Source organism: Malus domestica, chromosome 17, assembly GCF_042453785.1.
Source record: "Malus domestica chromosome 17, GDT2T_hap1".
Lineage (NCBI taxonomy): Eukaryota > Viridiplantae > Streptophyta > Magnoliopsida > Rosales > Rosaceae > Malus > Malus domestica.
The window spans coordinates 26322942-26343594 of record NC_091677.1 but is presented as its reverse complement, the minus strand read 5'-3'; the positions used below and the strand labels follow the sequence as shown (position 1 = coordinate 26343594).

General features: G+C 36.2%; 4 protein-coding genes across 4 annotated transcripts; 1 reads left to right on the top strand and 3 right to left on the bottom strand.

Moving 5' to 3' along the window:
• Positions 1-1344: 1344 nt before the first annotated feature.
• Positions 1345-3392, top strand: LOC103437287 (uncharacterized). The gene is made up of 2 exons (XM_008375763.4): positions 1345-1687; positions 3061-3392. Exons 1-2 carry the CDS (start codon positions 1430-1432, stop codon positions 3250-3252), a joined length of 450 nt encoding a protein of 149 aa, XP_008373985.1. The 5' UTR covers positions 1345-1429; the 3' UTR covers positions 3253-3392.
• A 765-nt stretch (positions 3393-4157) lies between these two features.
• On the bottom strand, positions 4158-11862 carry LOC103437286 (uncharacterized). The gene is made up of 11 exons (XM_008375761.4): positions 11323-11862; positions 10771-10839; positions 10025-10117; positions 8856-8974; positions 7971-8166; positions 7073-7248; positions 6137-6266; positions 5792-5952; positions 5155-5246; positions 4931-5027; positions 4158-4571 (listed from the first exon to the last, which is right to left on the bottom strand). The coding sequence occupies exons 1-11, from the start codon at positions 11644-11646 to the stop codon at positions 4526-4528; spliced, it is 1503 nt and encodes a 500-aa protein (XP_008373983.1). The 5' UTR covers positions 11647-11862; the 3' UTR covers positions 4158-4525.
• A 1454-nt stretch (positions 11863-13316) lies between these two features.
• LOC103437285 (uncharacterized) lies at positions 13317-16846 on the bottom strand. The gene is made up of 5 exons (XM_008375760.4): positions 16365-16846; positions 15862-15994; positions 14903-15123; positions 14537-14710; positions 13317-13709 (listed from the first exon to the last, which is right to left on the bottom strand). The coding sequence occupies exons 1-5, from the start codon at positions 16554-16556 to the stop codon at positions 13623-13625; spliced, it is 807 nt and encodes a 268-aa protein (XP_008373982.1). The 5' UTR covers positions 16557-16846; the 3' UTR covers positions 13317-13622.
• Positions 16847-17764: 918 nt separating this feature from the next.
• On the bottom strand, positions 17765-20424 carry LOC103437284 (uncharacterized). Its single transcript, XM_008375759.4, has 4 exons — positions 20212-20424; positions 19754-19905; positions 18508-19045; positions 17765-18249 (listed from the first exon to the last, which is right to left on the bottom strand). The coding sequence occupies exons 1-4, from the start codon at positions 20250-20252 to the stop codon at positions 18081-18083; spliced, it is 900 nt and encodes a 299-aa protein (XP_008373981.1). The 5' UTR covers positions 20253-20424; the 3' UTR covers positions 17765-18080.
• Between the last annotated feature and the right edge of the window lie 229 nt (positions 20425-20653).

Below are 20653 nucleotides of genomic sequence, written 5' to 3'. Positions count from 1 at the left end.
AACTCATCATTTTGCTTTCTGAGATTTGAATTCAATATAAGTAGTTTTTGAGTTTGTCCACTAGTAATCACTTTGGTTATTCCGTGAAAATTATGTTAAATCGAAAATGATTTGAAAAAAAAAAATTGAGGGTATTTTTATCATTTTATTTTTATTTAATAGAGATTTTTCATGGAATGACAAAAATGATTAATGGTGGACAAACTTAGAGACCACTTTAGAGACCAAAGTGAGGAGTTATACAAATCTTAATGACCATTTTGACTAAAAAGCCTTTCAATTACAAAGAAGATTATAAATGTAATATGTTTATACCATATTTAGGACCTCATATTTAGATCTCGTATAAATACTCGGATGACTTAAATGTAATTATGTGATAAAGAAAAGGGCAAATATGTAATAAGTGAGGAGTCTTTATTCTATAAAAGGACCTCTCACCCTCACAATTAGGGGAGGCCAATTCCTAAGGCTCCTTATCCTCTCAAGGCTCTCACTCTCAAAGCTCTCTCTTCCTCAGATAAATACATAACTAGTGTGGACGTAGCCCAAACCTTGGGGTGAACCACGATACATCTTGTGTTATTTACATTACTTGCAGATTCACGGTCGGATTTACGTTGTACCAAGACCTCCGGTTTTGTTCATCAACATAATATTTATGAACTAATTGATTTATCATTACAAATTCATATAGTAAATTGTAGCAATGGTCCCTCAACTTTAATCAAATTAGAACAATGACCCTCAACTAAAAATCCATTACCATTGGTCCCTCAACTCATCAAAATGTGTAGTTATAGTCATTTTCGTCAACTTCGTCATAATTTTGTCTACAATGAGTTACTTTGAAATGACCACTGCTACAATTAGGGTCCCTCAACTCATCAAAATGTGTAGCTATGATCTTTATCGTCAACTTCATTAGAATTTTGTCAAAAGTTATGTTGGAATAACCCTTGCTACCATTTGATTAAAGTTAATGGACCATTGCTCCAATTGAGTTAAAGTTGAGGGATCATTTATCCAGTTGGATCAAAGTTGAGGGTCAACGGTAATGAATTTTTAGTTGATGGATCATAGTTGCACGGTTTGATGAGTTGAGAGATCACTGGTAATGAATTTTTAGTTGAGGGATCATTACTTTAATTGAGTTAAAATTAAGGGACTATTACTATAATTTACTTCAAATTCATATGATAATAATACTAATGCTAAGTATAATTAATTTTTTTCAATACAAGTTTAACCAAAATTTTATCAAGGAAAGAGATTAAAAAAGATAAGCAAACCATAAAAGTATCAAATGATAATTTAAATTTACTGAAAAAATGAAACAAATTCAAGGCACACATGTGGATAAATTAAAAACTTAGGCAATGAATGGAGTGACATACACTTATTAAGTCCAAGTGTCAGCCACACAGAAATGGTGGTGGCAACTGCCTCAGCTACGGTGACAGGAGCCTCCAGCCTCCGATACTCGTCCGGGTCTGATCAACGGCGGCTACGGCCCGCACAGAAGTTCACGAGTTACACGAAATTTGCCATCCACTACCCCAATTGCTTATCTTCCACAAGGGTAAAGGGGTATTTCCCTATCCGAGCTCTTGACCCTCAAAGAGGAGGTGAGGAAGAAGAAGTGAATTCAAACGTGGGTAACAATGGCAGCGGTTTGATCTCTGAGGTATATCCATTTACCCCTTTTCCTTTTTTGATTAATTTTGGCCACTGCGAGTAAATATTGAGGCTCCAAATTGAAGGTAAATTGGTACATCTTACTGTTGTTTTAGACAGATTAGAAACTCTGCCCTATATACAAACGTCCGAAAATCTATTGAATTTTGATGGTTTAATAATTTCTGGGTTTTTTAATTTAAATATTGCACTATTACAAGCTAGGTTCTGCAGGGGAATTAATGAGTTAATTTCTGAGATAGAAAACAAGTTTGGTCATTTGGTATAAGCAGATTATCACTAGGTAGTAGAAGGGTGTGTTTGGAAGTGCTTTTCAAATGACTGGAAGCGCTTTTGATAAAAATGCTTTTGAAACTAATCCTTACTAAAAATGCAAGTGAATTCTGAAAAGCACTCGAAGTGCTTCCTGCAAGAAGCATGTAACTAGTGCTTCTCCCAAAAAGCACTTGAAGTGCTTTTGAAACCCAAAAACATTTTCACACAAGCATTTCAGTCAAATGTCGATATGATTAGTGGGTTGAATGTTGAATATGAATTCTCCAGATTCGGCATTTATTTTCTTTGGTAATTCACTCAAATAGTTTGAAAAGAGATGCAAGCGTCAGTATGTGCATGAGAAATCTATGTCCACCGTCCAGTAGAGTTTTAGGCTCAATTAAAATGTATGATGGCTTTGTTAGCATTATGGACATGAATTTGTTTTCCTCTGGGGATTTCACTTTCTTGCGAGTTTTTTTTTCTGATCAGCCCTGTTCTATTTTGCTTGCTTATCTAAACATAAACAATCAGAGTGTCAAGATTATGTTGTTTATAAGCGTAAGTTTGTTCTCTTTCATGAATGATTTCAAATTCACTAGTTTGTGTTCAGTTGTTTACACAGTTCTAGAGAAGTATTTTCGACAAACCTATCTTACATGTTTGAATTGTCGTAGTACATTTTGAGTAGGTATCTCATACCAGGGAAAATAGAGTGAAGAAAGCGACATCCTTAGTAGTTTTGATTGTTTTTCATTTTTGAAGAATAGGGTTGCTTAATATGTCTTCTGAAAAATAGAACAGAAACTAAGCTGCATTTCGATCTAATACCATGGTCACAGTTGGCGTCGTGGCATCAAGGATTTAGTCTGGTTGCCAAAACGAAGGGAAAAGATGGAATATCAGCGGCCAACAAGAGAACGTGATTTATGTGTAAAGAAGTTATCATAAATCTGCTAAAAATTGCTTCCAGTTCTAACTAATCAGAAAACCTGAAACTTAAAAGATGCCTTATGTCTTCTGTTATCTATGAAATTCTGTGGTCTCGAAACATACAAATGATTTGAGAATATTCTGAATTGTAAATGTTTCCTTTTGTGTAAACAGGACGATTTGGAATATCTGGGGAAGGTGGTAGCCGGTTCCCTTGTGGCTGCAGCGGTAATAAAGTACGGAAGCGTAGTTTTGCCTGAGATAACTAGACCCAATATCGTCCAGGCTCTTATCATGATATTCATGCCTATTGTTGTAGCTGTTTTGCTTTTGATCAAGCAAAGCCGTGCGGAGGGCCGAAGCTAGGAATGTAGTTCACCAATTTAGCACTGATCCTAGTCGTGGTACATTCTTATTATTTTTTAATGTTATCGGAGCAAATCCGTCTCTATTGTGTACTTCCTCGATGCCTGTATCTATTGTATACATGTCAATTTTCTCCTCGATTCCCGGCTCTATTCTGTACTTTGTTCTTTTATTAATTTTTTCTACCTTGATTTCCAAGCTTCAGCGCTTTCATCGAGATCAGCTTGTCAGGTCATGTCGATCAGCTTGTCAGGGCAGGGCATGATCGACATGACCTGACCAGTATGATCAATCAAATGGAAGAGTTAAACTTGCTAAACTTAAGATGTTTACATTTCTTTGTAATTTTAGGTTTCTCAAGTATCAAGTAGTGTAGGGAAAGTCGACTTAGATCGTTTAGATCGATCTTTTGCAATTCCATCGGTTCTGTTTTACTTTTGGGAGTTTTAACAAAACACTCACGGGATTGTTCATTTTTAACGAAAAATCACATTTTTACATTTAAATGGCACTATTCACTATACCTTTAAAAAGGGATTTTCGTTAAAAGAAGAGTTTTTTTAGACTTTTCGTTAGTTTTCCTTTTACTTTTTCGCCTGTATCTTAGTACAATCAAGGTTCTGATCTGATTTTTGGAAGAGGAACTACAAAACAAAGTGCCGCCTAGGGCAACGACCACGGAAGCACTCGAGCGCCTAAGCTTGAGATGACGCGGAGAAGAGAATGGACCAAAGAAGCTTTTGTCATAGGTGTGAAATCTGTGAACCAAGACACAGAAGCAAAGGAGTGACGAAAACCTATGAGACTACGTCGCATGATTCGGAAAATCATCAGTACTTCCTCACAACCAAATTATACGTATTTGTAAACATCACCGACCGATGGTAAATACTGTTGACAAACAATAACCGTGAAAGAAATTCATTGACCAAAAAAAACATGAAATTCCAGAAAAGTTGAGTCTGAAATTGAGTTTCATTGACAAGAATTTGATGCCCCTCTAGCCTGCTAGATGATACAAATCAGTTCATGCACGCAGACGCAGCAGCTGATTTTGTATATTATTTGACAAATGTAAAATGCAACAAATAAAAACAATGTCGCCTACCGCACAATTCAAGATCTTCACTGCAACGCTGGCAAGTTAATTTCTGTAAAACAGTGGAGACATTTTGGCTGCACGGCCTCGTCCAGTACCCCTTCTGGGAGGAAGAAAAATATATATAGCCGAATATTTGGGCAAATTTGGAGGAAACTTCATAAACACACCAGACTAGAGGTTGTCTCTCAGCCATTTTAGGGCACCATTTGCAACAGACCTGAAAATTCGATAAACTCTTTTGGTCAGTTGTTGTGCAGATGATGAGTGCTTTAATGAAGAGAAGATAAAAGCAAATATGACAGAAAATATACATCTGAAGCGACTATTAATTTACACAAAAAAAAAAAGCATCTCATGAGCTTATACATATCTGGATATGCCACAAATAACAGAGTACCTCCAGGAAATAAATATCAACCGCCTTTTCCATATCTTTTTATACTTTTTAGAAACAGATGTAGAATTTTCACTCGGTAATTAGTGACCGCAGTTAAGTTGCATAAATACTCAGTGCGTGAAAGATATCATTGTATGTGTGAGAGAGAGAGAAAGAGAGAGAGACAGAGAGAGATTTACCCTGCAAAGTCTTTTAACTTCTTCCATGGGTCATCTTGATCTCCTCCTTCCTCTGTTTTCTCCCCAACCGCTCCCACCTCAGTTTCCGTACTAGTTGCTGCAGAAGCAAAAGCATCAAAGTCAAGTCAGATAAATCATAAATCTGTACACTGAACCTGAAACTAAAGTGTTTGTAACATGCGCAAGCAAAGAAAACATCCTCAAACGACAAAGCGATTACTTACTAGCTGGCGGCACTTTAGGGCGAGTACGTGAACGTGTGGCAGTAGTATTACTCAGTGAAGCAAGTTCTTCCAGCAATTCACGCTCCTTGGAACTATAAATGAATGAAAAATGTCGGTTAATATTTCAAAAAACTCCCATTCTTTAGAGAATGCATGTATACAAGAAAATAGAAGCTTAAAGATCTCTTTGATGTTTATTATTTGTGAATCGAGCAAACAACCATGCCCCTTCTCTCCAACCAATACTCGTTTCTGTCTTCATGAGTGTGCTTCCACAGCACCACATGTACCGAATGATGATAGCTGACAACATTCCCAGTAGTGTTCATCCACCTTTTAACATTTCCTTTTTACTTTCCAAGTTAAGTCATTTAATATATTTACAAGCTACTATCGTATTCATGTTTCTTTTATATTGTGTCTCTTAATGATATTCGTGTCTTTTTAATTTCTCATGGATGTTCTACCACTAGAAGAGCTGACATATTGCCAAAAAGCATTCACCAAAACTTTTGAGTATTTGAAGTCTGTAACAATACATTTAAGTCGCAACAATACAGGGAGATGAATTTGTGGCAAATCCGCTACAGCTACCCAGTAACAATGAAAATAGAAAGAAAAAGAGAAAAATGTATACCTGATACGATTTGGTATTGTTACTTTAATTGTAAATATGTGGTCGCCACGTATTGATGGTTTGTTCAGCTTAGGCACTCCCTTTTTTGCCAGGACAAGAATATCCCCAGGTTGGGTGCCTGGTGGGATTTGTAGTGTGGTAACCCCTTCAACTGTGTTGACCTATTTCAGATGCCAGAAATTCAATAGATCGGTCATGAAAAAAATACACGTAAACAATAGTATAATTTAAGGTTTTCTACTACTCCAAGGCTTGTGAGATATGTTTTCTGTGAGATACAAATAACAATTAAATGGAAGCAGGAGTTTGTCTAATGTTATGCTGAATAAAAATAACAAACTATACCTTAACAGCAACCCCCAATATTGCATCCAGATAGCTGATAGAAACTTTTGAGGAGAGATTTATGCCATCTCTTTGAATTTCTTCTATTTCTTCAACATCAAGATATACATAAAGATCCCCGGGAGGGCCCCTGATGGTATAACAAGATCAGCAATTGGTTATAAACTTTGTATCACAGTATGACGCATATATCTACACTCTGAAGTTATGTGCACAAATAATAATTAGTGAATTTTTTAATTATAAATTTTCTTCACCCAAAAAAGTACTTTCTCAAGGAGAGGAAGAAACATTTAATGTTCTATCAGAGTGGCTGGAGCGTACATTAAGATAAATGACAGAATCCAGGAGGCTATAATACTTAAGAATACTAAATCCTCAACACATTGGACTGGGTAACACAACGACTTCAATTTTCCGTAAAGTACGTACGGAGGTCAACATGACAAGCAGCGAACAAAAGAATGGTTTGAAACAATATCCAAATTTGAAACAGTACACATGCAAAGTCCATATGACATAAATTATGATTGAAAAACAGGACTAAGAAAAGAACATAAGGGAAAAAAACTGTATAAATAAGATGAATAGGTCTTTAATGTCTCAATCATCTTCACATGACTTTTGTTTTAGATGAGAATCTTCACATGATTTTACTGTTGTAATGCTTTTTGTGAGCCTTCTATAAACTTCGTAGCATCTATAGTGCTCCCACAAAGTAGTTAATGTTGTATCGACACAACCAAAAAAAATAAATTGTAACAAATTTTTAATTGAAAACATTGAATATGCACCTTGTATATGCTTGAAAGCATGAATGAAGGAGAACTTCATACTTTTTCTATTCGTATATTACAGAATATCTACCTTACAGTTAAACAAAGACAATACCTTGAAAATGCATGGTAAAAAACAAAATGAAATTCAGCCACCTACCCTTTCGGCCCGGCATCTCCCTCTCCAGCAACTCTCAGAATGCTTCCTGTGCTAACACCAGGAGGAACTTTAACTTTAATACTTTTCTTAACACGAACACGTCCTTCACCAGAGCACTTCCGACAGTATTCAGAAATGACTTCCCCATCTCCACTACAATTTGGACATACGGAAACCTAACATGAACAAAAAGATAATTCAAATAATCATGTAACTAGTTTTGCATAGAATACAGGGTGCTTATACCCGAGTGATGCAATATAAACTTAAATATAATCCCGTGGCCACAAATAGTTGCTGACTTGAGCAATCAGTTCCACATAGAGCTAATACATAAACTTAAAAACGAACCTAACATGTAACTACATCAAATGTATCGCAGATTTATTACATTCATGAACGTGTAGAACTAAATGAGGCCACTTGAGCAATCAGTTCCATTTACGAGGTCAAGAATTGGCTATAATTTCATTTCTCACTACCACAAACCGTTCAACGTTTGGCCTTCCCGTGTGCAGAATACCACCTGAGTAAACCATACCTTTCCTTACTGATGTATTCATCACATCCAAATTTACCTCAAACAATGTTTTCTTGTCTTATCGCCAGTTGGTGCTATCTAGTGCAAAAACATTTATCCAGTTCTATTGTAAAATAATACCAACAATCAAGCTACTCTTTAGAGATGCAATCAGTCATTAAAGAATTTAAACTGGATTGAATGCAAAACTGGAAAAATTTCTAAACCATAGGCAACTAAGTAGTTAAAACACTAGGAGATAACCCTTGAGAAATCACACTAAACAAATGTTTCTGATTTTGATTTGATACGAATATGCACAAAATATCAGATAAGTGCAAAAAGAAATCAATAGAAATAGAAACCAGAAGCCCTTACCTGGGAAAACAGGCCAAAAGGTGTCTGTTCTGTTCTCATAACTTGACCCCTCCCACCACAAGTAGAACAAATCCGCATTTTAGAGCCTACTTTACCGCCAGTTCCAGCACAAACTTCACATGTTTCCAGATGGGAAAGTTCAAATTCTTTTTCCGCTCCAAATATAGCCTCAGAAAATTCTAAAGTGAAGTCATAGCTGAACATAATTGGACCAGGAGTCAACTAAAAAGCCGTCAACGGTATATTCATTTTGTATCACAACAATAACTGAGCAATAGGACAGTAAGAAATTTTCTAACACAGTGAAGACAAAATAACCACAAATCAGTAGAGAAAAACAACTTTTTCAAAATAGTAAGTGGTCGTAAAAGATTATAAATGTGATCAAGTAGCAGTGAGGCTCTAATATTCTTTATCATATACTCGTAAGGCACAATTGTGCTTATCACATAAGTTTAATAAAGGACACTAAACAACTGTGCTACTGATTACTGAAGCTACTCAAAGCACATCCTCGAAACCAAAGAAAATAAAATTCCCAGACATTTACATGAAGAGCAAAGGAATTGAGCTGCAGTAAGAATATCTCCATATGATATCATTTTATAATCATAAACCACTTTCATTGTAAAGAACAAAAGATATCTTCTCTCTCCTGATCCTGAGTTGAATGTGTGTTATAACTAATTAACAATTTATTAGAAAACTTGCTTACTAAGTAGCAAATCGGAGCAGACATAATCAGGCCACACAATTAACCAATATGTACAGAAAGTTGTTATAAATATGATTTCCTAAGTATCAAGTGAATATTAGTGTTGTATGCAGGAAGAGAATGGTGGTAGTAAAAAAAATACGTGTATTGTCTGCAACATTATAACTCACCGGATGTCTTCACCCTTAGTAACAGTGCTACGACGACGCGTTCCAAAACCAGAATCCATACCAGAGAATCCACCCATACTAGGCCCAAAAAAAGTCTCAAATAAATCAAATGGATTTGTCTGCAAAATAGGAGTAAAAGTTTGTAATTTAAACTTTTAATAAGCATCTGCAAAAAAAATACCAAGCAACAATCAAGTAATTTAAGCTTTAATATATGTTATCATTAAGAAAACGATTACGAAAACCTTGCACATCTCTATATTTGCTTATTCATGTTTACTCAGATACCTAATAATAATGTTAAAAGGAAAAACATCTTGTATCCATGTGAAAGAATAAGAACATAGTACTTAATTAAATTCAACATTCAGCAAAGAACTCAGATTAAAATCGGGGAAACAGCTCTGATTGCGAAACTTTTCCAACAAACAAACATTGTCATGAGAATATAGGATATCGCACAAAAAAAAAAAAAAAACTGGGATGACAAGTTCTCTCCCATTGATTACAGTGAAAAGGAAACTAGGCATGCAATTCAGGTGATCAATATACGGTACTAAGATATATACATTCTGCAACCTGTTCAAGAGAAGGCAACAACTGAACATATAAACCCAGAAAGAATATTGACCAATAATCTACGCAAACACCACACAGGCATGGTTTGTCACATAAACAAAGCAGCAATTAACTAAAAGTACCATAACTTCTCTAAAATGATTGGTAGGTTGGGATTGTCTGCTCAAATAAATATGCTATATAAGGAAAGTTGCAGAGATAGTAGCATATACCATTTTAAATAATACATGTATATAAAGAATGTTGCAGAGGACGTAGCATATACTTTTGAATATCAAGGTTAATTAGGAGATACATATTCTCTGTTTTTTTTATGAATCTGGGGCAAAGTGGCCTCTCATTATCTCTAAACTATGTGTGTGCAAGTGCATGTCTGTTATTGTTTACTGTGATTTTAAGACCTGAATTTCAGAAAGGAGAATGACCAAATGGAGGCCACGTTGCCCCAAAATACATCCAACAACTGGACACTGCATGGTGTGCAATGATATGATTGACATGCATGCAAGTTTCTACATACATCAAGTGACTGCCATAATTCACATTTATTTATTTATCATGCAAAAAATTTATGTGACTGCATCCACTACCGTATAGGCACTTGAACCTCCCCCTACAGCACTCTTAACTCCTGCTTCACCATATTGATCATATAAAGATCGCTTCTTATCATCTGATAGCACCTGACAAGGTTGTACTTCAGAATTCAACAGACGATATTAACAATGTGAAAACAAAAGATAAGCAAGATAATGTGCTTCATTGGAGACTAAGGAAACAAAAAGCATAAATCCCAATGTTAAATGATTGCAGACTACAAGAGATCATACATGTTTCAAGCTTAAAACCCTGGAAATGAAGGAAAGCCAGAAAAAAAAAATCAATTGCACTATTGGTGATGTCACTGATAAAGACGGAGGTCATACTTGGTTAGATTATGAGCAAATGTGCCAATACAAATAACTAAGGTGAGTTTGGATTACTGTTGCTCACGGATTCAGAGTCTAACTCAGATACGTAGCATACGCTTCTATGGCAGTTCTGTTAACACCAGTATCTCCAATACAGTTCACAAGGGCCATTGTTGGAAAGACAAAAGGTGAATGTTACTGTAAATACATTTCTTGTTCCAGTGACCAATGTACGCCAATAAAAGATAACTGAACAACGAGTACCACAAGTATACAGATAGAATGCACCGACTGGATTTTCAAAAGATTCAACTGAACAGCAAAAACTATATAATCTATCATATATTCTAAGTTCATTGCTTGCTACAGAGATGTGATAAGCATGTCATTAGGATAGATGAGATAAAGAAAAGCAAGTTTCATACCTCATATGCAGCACTGATCTCTTTAAACTTTTCGGTTGCTCCTGGTTGCTTGTTGACATCAGGGTGGTACTTGAGAGCATAATAATACATAAGAAGGTCAGAATTACGTAAATATTATAAACATATATTGCTAATTACTAATTCAAGATGGATAAAATACAGTAACTACAGACACAAACATAATTCCAATAAAAACTGATTCTGATCGTATCGCGTGTGAAATTGCAGTGGCATCCAAATTTTTGGAAAGCTTTCTCCTTTTAACATAAAACTAAAGCATCAACAAAATTTTAGTAAGTACGTACAAATGCTTAAAAAGCAAGCCATAAGTTCTGATAAGTTCCTTAAAATATGCCAAAACAAAAGCATGGATTTTGTGTCATTTAATCTATATAAACTATACTATAACTTTGAAAGATACCAGTTGTTTGGCTGCTGAGAAAATGCATACAATTGCATAATACCCACAATTGAAAGTTGAGTTTTTTACAATTTCCGAAGTAACTTAAACAAATTTACTCCAAAAACCAAGCAGTGTGTGAAAATAGTTACCTGGCGAGCCAAACGTCTATAAGCGGCTTTGATTTCCTTGCTGGTGGCAGATTTGGGAACCCCAAGAGTGGCATAGTAATCGCCAGAAGCAGCAAACACTCTCCCAACGCTGCGTTTCGCGCTGAATTTCCATGAAGAAGTAGACGAAGAAGATGACGACGGCCAAGAAGAACTAAGAGAAACGAAGCTCTTGTGGGTCCTCAAATGGGTCCCACCGGATACAAACAAAGAAGAAGAGGAGGAGGCGGAGGAGGAGGAAGAAGAGGGCGGGAAGAGAAGGTGGGGAGAGGAGGAGGGGAGGAGGGAGAGAGCTGCGGCCGCCATTGGAGGTAGGCGAATCAGTTGTGGGACGAAGGGAACGTGGGTGCTGCAATGTCCATGGCTGACTAGCGAGATTGAGTGTTGGTGCGATTGGCAGCGTCTTTGGTGTACTTACGGATATTATGTGGTGTGTGAGTTCCCCACTTCAATTTCTTTTTCTTCTCATTCTTTTTTTCTCCCTTTTGCAAAGAAAATTGAAGAAAATAAATAGTGCAAACTACAAAAAATAAAAAATAAAATAATATATATGTGTGTGTGTGTGTCTGTATGTATGTATATATGTATATACCAATACATGCCCACTCGAGTTTTGTTTGAGCAATTTTTTTTTTTTAACATGAAAGAAGAGTGAGATAAAGAGATATCTTAAAATCACATTTGAAATTTTTTATCATTTCTCAAAATATTTTTTTGAAAACAATTTTCTTTAAGATTCAAAAACTTGATTGGTTTGCGATTTAAAATTTTTAAATCTTACGACTTAAACTAGATAAAGATATCTAAAAAGAGGAGGTCGCATGAGAGAGAGAGATATATGAGAGAGGAGGAAAGAAAGTAAGAGATGATTGAAGGAAAGAGAAAGAAGAGAGAGAATCGGACTAAATAGAGAGGAAGAAGAGTGGGAGAAATAACCGAGATAATGAAGCGAACGGATTGGAGGAGAGACAAGGTAAATAAAAGGAGGAGAGAAAGAAGAAAAGAGTGATAGATTTGGACTGCGAGGGGAGGAGGGAGAGAAAAGAAATGAGTAAGTTTAAGTTTAAAAACTCTAAATACTCATTTTTTATGTTTTTAGATAATAGACTATATTTTTTAGTTAGTCTTGCGTTCAGTTTTTGAAAATAATCATACCAAACAAGTTTTTAAGGCCTAAAACTTGAAAATTGTTTTTGAGTTTAAAAAGTTGGATTCAAGTAGAGTACCAAACATGCTCTTAGTATTTTTTTTTTTTTTAACAAATGATATTATCGGGGAGGGAGTGGACTTGGCCTCACAATGGGCTAGCAATAACCAAAAGTGTAGGTCCGTCGTTGATTAGTTTGTGGCTATCACTTGGCAAAACACAAAGAAAATATATGAAGTCCTTGGCTACATAGACTTAACCACTCTATGGCACAATCTCTTGATAAGAAGCTTGATTTACTTGTGGTGCAAGTCAAACGATCTAACAATAGCATAGTACAAATCAATGTGTTCTGGAATTTTAATAACTACAGTATGTATTCTGAGGTAAATCAAAAGAAGTGGGGTAATGGAAGCGTTAACGTCCAGTTTGGAGAGTTTGAATTAGATGCATTTTTTGCCCTTAAATGTGAATGGGAGTGTCTCATGTTCAGGCTCGGTTTGCGCTGAATCCGAGGCGTTACGCGTTACTTCTTTGTTTCAAACTATACCGGTTTTCAAGACGGGAAAATTAATCAAAGGTCGTTTTACAATTAAGTAAAAAGTATGAACAAAACGTAACATAGAATCATATTACTTTGCCAAATAACGGTGAAAAATAAAACATATTTGATTGACAGTATCTTTCAATACTTAAAAACTGATGACAAAAAAAACCCAACCTGGGAAATGATAGCATCTGCCTGAATCTTGTAGATAAACAGTGCTAATTGGTCTCTTACGTCAATAATGCCGGAATTACGGCATTAGAGGAATGCAACTAAACTATATCCACCAACGGTAATCATGTTCTCACTTTTATGTTAAATTCCATTACAAACTTGATAGAATCAAAATACAAATTCACCAATATAAACCAAAGTATTCAGTTGCGATGATTTCGGTTTGACAAATTTCCACTGACCTGAAACTGGGAACATTAAAGACATAGAGCAGCAGCAATCTACAAACGCTACACGTACTTGGACAGACAAACTTTCAAACTTGGACAGACAACTTTCAAACGGCTCAAGACGCAGCATGTATTGCTGACTCTATATCATCAAGATGCTACATTTTATTTTTATTTCTTCAAATTAAAAGATGTCCGGGTGGAAACGTCCAGGGATGGAGTTGCTTTGCTCCGCCTGCTTCAGACGGATTGTCAGAGCATAGTTGTTAATCTGTCATGAAACCACAAATGAATTCTTATGATTAGTTAAAATGCCAAAACGTGATTTTCAACAACGTTACAATGAGATAGAATGCACCTTCCTTGCTTAGTCTAGATACAAAGGCAATGTTTTCTCGCCAGATAAGATGCTTTAGTTAATATGAATCATTGACCATGTGGATTCTTCCCTGACCTTGTGGTTCAGAGATTGGCAGTCTAACAGGACTCTATGCAAGAGAATCCCTTAGTACAATATACAAATTCCACATCTTTCTCATTTTTTGTCCTTAATTTCTGTAAACTGTTTTCATTTTTATGTTTCGGATCTCTTACTACATCAATATTAAGACATAGGAAATCTAACAGTGATTAGTATTCATGGTCAGTAAGGTTTCTGTAAACCGTTATCATTTTTATTTTTCAGATCTCTTACTACATCGTTCTTAAGACATAGGAAATCTAACAGATATCAGTATCCATGGTGGGTAAGTTTTCTACCACTACCTTCCTCCTTACCTCCCCCTCCATACCAGCTTTAGGAATTAATTTTCAAATCATTCACAATAGAGGACCTAGCAACAGCTTCTACTAACCAAATGAGGATTTAAGAAATAAATCATGCATCTTCAGATATTTTAAAAGTTCTACATTCCTTCAAAAGGATATAAATTTCAACACACTCAAACTTATTATGTTTTGAACCAGGATTATGGATATTATATACCTTTTATGTGCTCCTGATATTAATGCCGCTAAAAGACTTTCACTATCATGCTTCTAGAAAATCAAAAACAGCATAAAAAAATATTTGAGCAGCCAGAAAGTTATGATTCTGACCTCTAGTGTTCTACACTGCTCCTGATACTGAGAAACTAGCTGCTTCAGATGCTGTAATTCTTGGTTCCTCTCTTCAAATTCTTTTTGACGTTCATGCTGGATAGCTACAGCACGTTTCAGTATGGTATTCTCCCTTACCAATCCTTCAATTTGTTGTTTCAGCATCATATTTTCCTAATAATTGTAAATAGTAAACACAAATCATTATAGAGAAAGATAATCATCCTTCTTATAAGCTCCAATCTACACCTGTTATCCAGAAGCTACAGGTTTGGAGCAAAAGCATAAATGACACTTTGACCAATTATCACAAACAAGGCCAACACATACCAGAACAAGAAAAAGAATACTAAAAAATATACTCGCCTTCTGAAAACTTTGGGCTGCCTCAGCACCAGCACGTTCACTGATGGATTTTTCTAAAACCTCTAGAACTTTAGCAGCACGGGCCCTAGCATCATCCACACTACTGGCACTCATCATTTCCCTTACAAACAACTCAACCCATTCTGCACCATCTGCAGGAAGGTTGTTTGGAACTGATGGATTCTCAGTAGTGGCTGCAGCTTCATCATTACACAATAGACCTACAAAATTAGAAGGCAACAATAAAAGTCGTACCCTTGAAAAAGATTAGTTATATGCAGTTTGAAGTATACCATAGGCAAACAATAAAAACTGTACAATAATTGATAAAAGAATGTTCAATCTAATGGAATTAATTTCAGGTAACAATGTTCAAATATTTTAAGGAACAAGTTGAAATGACAGAAATAGAACACTATTCCAATGACTTTTTTCCTTTTTCTTTACTATCTTTTTTATAAGAAATACAACAAGCTGAAACACAGAATACTGCTTATAATGTAGCAAGATTTGTTGATTTAGAGTGATGTTTATTACCCCGCTACTAACAAAATAGATGAAAGGCATAAAACAACCGAAAAAGTGTAGAATTCAAAATACAAACACGAAGTAATTCTTTAGAACGTTGATATAAAGAAACAATAAACGATTTATAAACTCCATTCACTATTCCACTGAGAAAGAACTTGACTGATTAGCAGTCTAGTAATCACAATAAATAGAAAACCCCTCACAACAAAAATATGCACAAGCCATTCTGCATCTTCAAGAGAGAAAGCAGTACGCATTAACCACTTTTACAATTAAGGCAATCATGCTAATGAACTTTCTCATTTATCAGTCCATGATGGACCTTTTATATCATCCCATCCCATATGCAGAAGCAACCATGAACTAAATCGCAAGCCTAAACAACAAAACAAAGTATAGCACCAGAAAATGTACGAATGACATCATACCGTTAGCTACGATATCAGCTGTTTGTTCGGCAGATGCAGAAGTTTCCTCCGCAGATCCTAGGCAAAGTTCATGCAGCCTCTTGATGGCAGCATCCATATCGTTGCCACATTCTTCCAATGCTCTCTCAAGAACCTAAGGATCATCAATGCAAATCCGTTATTGGTTTCCCCAACACACAAAATGCTAACATTTATTAAATCAAAATTAGATTTTGAAACTTAATTCTACATTGCTCAACCTTGTAATGGAAAATCAACCTTTATATAAACTGGACGGTCTAAACTTCAGGCTTACCGTGAATCGGAGAAAAACAAATCATTTTTGTACCCAACACCATGAAATAAATCTAAGCCATCATTATTCCAGAAAATTTATAAACAAAATCCTACAACTCCAAAATTTCCAACCTTTCTTTTTCTCAGCAACCAAACAAACAATAGGAATCGAAAACTAAACACAGCATCGAATCAAAACACAAGCACAAGGCAATGTCTATTGATACCTGAGGGTCCATGTGAGGGAAAAGAGAGCGAAGCTGCTCGAGAAGATACGGAGCAGCGAAGCGAATGGGAGAGGTAGAAGACGAACGGCGCTGCCTCTTTGTGAGGACCGGCGACGGAGGAAGCCTCTGTGCGAGGGGCGGCGATTGATCGTCGAAGAAAGACCTCTTGCTTCCGCACACCGCCGCAGACATCCTTCAATCTATCTCTCAATTTCGAACGAATCAACCAGACCTCCGATTTGAATCCGATGATTTTACAGATAAATTAGGGTTAGGGTTTTGAGGGATTGAGAGGGATTTTGGGTCGAGAGGGTTTTGCCTTTGGGGATAAGTTTCCTGTTTGGTGCTTTGTTTGGTTTGGCTTTGACGAAATACTACGCAACTCACGTATTTATATACTTGAGTGGTAGAGGAGAAGGAGAGGTAATGCACGCGCTCTGTAGGCGCGTCTTAGGATTTTTGGTTTGAATATTCGGGATAGGTGGGAGAACTTTTTCATTGTGATCCGAACATAAATCACGTGTTTCTATATAAGTAAGGGGAAATTTTATTTTTAAATTATTAATTTTTTAACACACATATCACACTACATATATAGAAACACGTGGTTATCATCCGTATTCCGATCACACTTTTTTTTTGTCAACAGTAGGGATCTGTTAGGAAATAGGCGTTAGACGATTGAATTAAAATTTTCGGGAAAGAAATCATATTTTTAATTACTTATTTTATTGTAATTGGGGAAAGAAATCATATTGTAATTACTTACTTTGGCTAAAATATCAATTTATTTGTTTTTGGGTGATGATTCTTGCATTTTTTTTTTATCGTTGCCCATTGTATGGCTTTGCCAAACTTCTTCTTGTCTTAATGTAAAAATTATCGATGTACTTAAAAAATAAAATATAAAAATGAGAATATAAAAATCATTTACACTTGATAGATTTAATTATGATGTGGATAAGTTAGGGTCAAAAACTCAGAATTGCACACTTGAATGGTTAATCCAATATGTAATTCTTTTAAACCTTAGCAATCTGACATTTTTTTTTAATGCGGAAAAAGAAAATCGAACTCAACCTCGAGTACAAAAGTGAACCTGCTTAACCAATAAAGCTTAAAGCCGTTCACAACAATTTAACACATTTTAGTTCTTTCACAATCCAAACTCCAAATACACAATTACCTGAGCTTATCGTCACTAACTATTAGCCAAAGCTAATTGGAAGATGCTTTCAAAAACTTAAAACCAGCTACTTGTACATTTAAATTTGATTCACTACTAATCTCAATTTGTAATTTTTGTACAACACTATCGTACATGACATTTGAACTCTGGATCTCTTCTAACAAAGTAGAGACTAAGTGCGGCTAGATCAAATGGTGAACGACAAACCTCATGTCAAATTTGAGAATGAATTAAACTATCTTCATCTTACAAAGCTTTATACATTCACTACAAATATAATATGTTCAACTTCCAATCACAGCAAATGCAAAATTCTCTTTCGAGTTTCCGCAAACAATGTTTAGACAACACAATATTGGCCCACAGGATTCTGCTCATCTGCTACATTTCCGCCGGAGCTGACACGATGACAAGATATCATACCGAAAAAAACAGGTTCAGTAAAAATGGTCAGTTGGAAAGGTCTGTTATCTCTTCTTTCTCTGCTTGTTTCTGATTTGGCTAGAAGGTTTCACATCTCTTTGTTCTTAGCTAGACCCCAAGGACTTGACAGGCACCGTGACTGGACCCTTTTGGAACCTCTGGTTTGCTGCAAACTGGTGAATTGCTTCTTGAATTCCCTCGAATGCAACCAAGAACTCTGCCGCATCAGTTTCATTCAGTACCTTCTTCAACACCAACTCCAGTGCCTTGAACCTGTTATGCAAAATCACATATCTTGTAATTAGTTATAATGGCATGTTCATTTTAGAATTGCATATCAGGTAGGAATGGAAAGAGGGAAAGCCAAGACACGAAAACAAACACTAGCAAGCAGAAACCCTACAGCACATGTTCTGTCACATATATTGTACTAGACTTGATACTAACTTAACAACGATCGAGTCTATCATGTTTCTTAAAGTCGTAACAGGTAAGTAATTCAGAAAAATAATCAAGGGAAAGTAAACAAACCTAAGTTGTTGAGCTTTTGTGATCACCCTTTCAATCTTCTTGAACTCTGACTGAACAGAAGCCAAGGCAGCTCTACCTGATTGGATGTTTCCCGGAGCAAATGGAAGGTAGAAGATACATGTTGATTGAATTTCAGCCATTTCCTCATCAATTATTGCCTCTTCAATCCGAATCTCATAAATGAGCTGCGATAAGAGCTGTTCAGTGCGACTAGAGTTCGAAGAGGATGATGATGATGAGCAGGAACAGATGGGCAAGCTACGCACAAGCTCCAGAATTGCAGAGGGACGCCAATCACCAAGCCAAGCTGTGGAGATCAGCTCATCAGGCGGAGTCCAATTGGGCATGAGCAGTTGAGCAACATCCTTAAGCCGGGTTGGGACCATATCCAAGTTGTAGTGGGCATGGAACCTGTTCAGTTGTTCTTCAATGAGCTCCTCAAGTTCCCACCTTATCCTGAGCTGTTTCTCTAGCCTTGCAACTCTGCCCTTCTGCTCTTGCTTCCACAGACATTTCTTCTGAAAAGAGATCTCTTCACCTAAATGTACATAATGTATTTTTCAATTTTTCAGTAATCATGAAAGCTGTCTTGTGGATCGAAAAAAGATACACCACAGAAAACGAGCAACCTTTGCAGGCAAAGACGTAGAATGCAACATTCAGTGGAAAGTGTATATGGTGATGGTCTTCCAGTATGTGGCTTTTTTGGGTTGAATGCGCATTTTGGTTCTTTACAGAAAAGACTCTAAACTCTCCCAATTACTACTAAACCTACTACCATTGCCAAACAATCGGGGTCAAAAGTACAAACGGGCCTTTAGATTGGAGATATTTTACCAAAAAATTTCACTTGATGTTCCTGATTCAACGACTCGTACTCATGATTTTTGTCGGACAATGTAGACTTTAGACAATGTTTCCAAGCTTACCACAACTAGGGGTCTAGTTCTAGTTATTCCAAGCAAGTACAAACACGGAATGCCCAGAAATCTTGTTTTTGTTTTCTTAGTCGAGAAAAGGTTTCCTTTTTTACTGTCTTGGGAACAACAAATGTACGATCTTCTTGATCTAGCTTTTCAAATGTTCAGCATCTCTCCTCGTTCTACATACAATTTTCTTGATCTTCCCACACATACATGAGAAGGAAATTTATTGGCTTTTGTCTACTTTGATTCAAATATATCTTAACATCTTGATTTAGGACAAAAATCGGAGAAAACTGGAGTAAAGTAGCAGGGAGGGTTACCTCGTTTGGCAGCGTCTCGCTTGTGAATGCTCATGCACTGAAACTTGTCTGCTATACCATCAATTCCACGGCAGCCTTCTACTATGCCTCTCCTCAACAATCCTTCATTTTCTTCTTCTAGTTCGTCGTAGCCGTCTTCATTAGCGTAGTTCCTGTACAAATTCCAATTTCTCAGCAAAAATAATGAAAGAAAATAAAAGAACGCTTCAATTCTTCAGCTTAATTGTTATTTTCTCGGCAACAGAATTGATGCAATGCCCATTTGTCCTTTGGTCAAGAAAACTTGAAAGAACAACTAGGTTGTCATTAATCCCACATTTTCTTGTCCTAATTGTTATTTTCTCGGGAACCAAACAGAAAAAAGAGTTTAGTTCTTCAGCTTTGGTGTTTGTGGAATTTTCTTTTCTTGATTCAAAAGAACCAAACAGAATGTGAGAGGGAAGGAAGAAACTACTTACACGGAAGATTGAGATGGCATCATCCCCTTCATCCCCTTCATCGTTTCGCTTTCTGGTATATTGCACTTCTCTGCGTCGATCGATTTCTTGGACTCTCTTCCTGATCCGGGAAACTGAACCGTAAGCCTACAGTGACCACTGGAGGGAGAAAATGTAAAACCAAAAGAGACGGGAAGCCTTGCAATTTATAACAAAATCAACTAGGCCGGTCCTAAGATTACATAGTCTAGAATTTTGGTTGTTATATTTTTTTTATAAATTAAATTGTGTATAAATTGATATAGCGCAAAATATAAGAAATAAAAACGAAGCATGGTATAGTGGTTATGTACTTATCTGCTTTTTTTATATTTTTGAGTTTGAAACTCCTTATTTTTTAATACAAAAAGCATGTTGTAGTGGCCATGTACCTAACATATTACCGTACATATACCGTAATTAG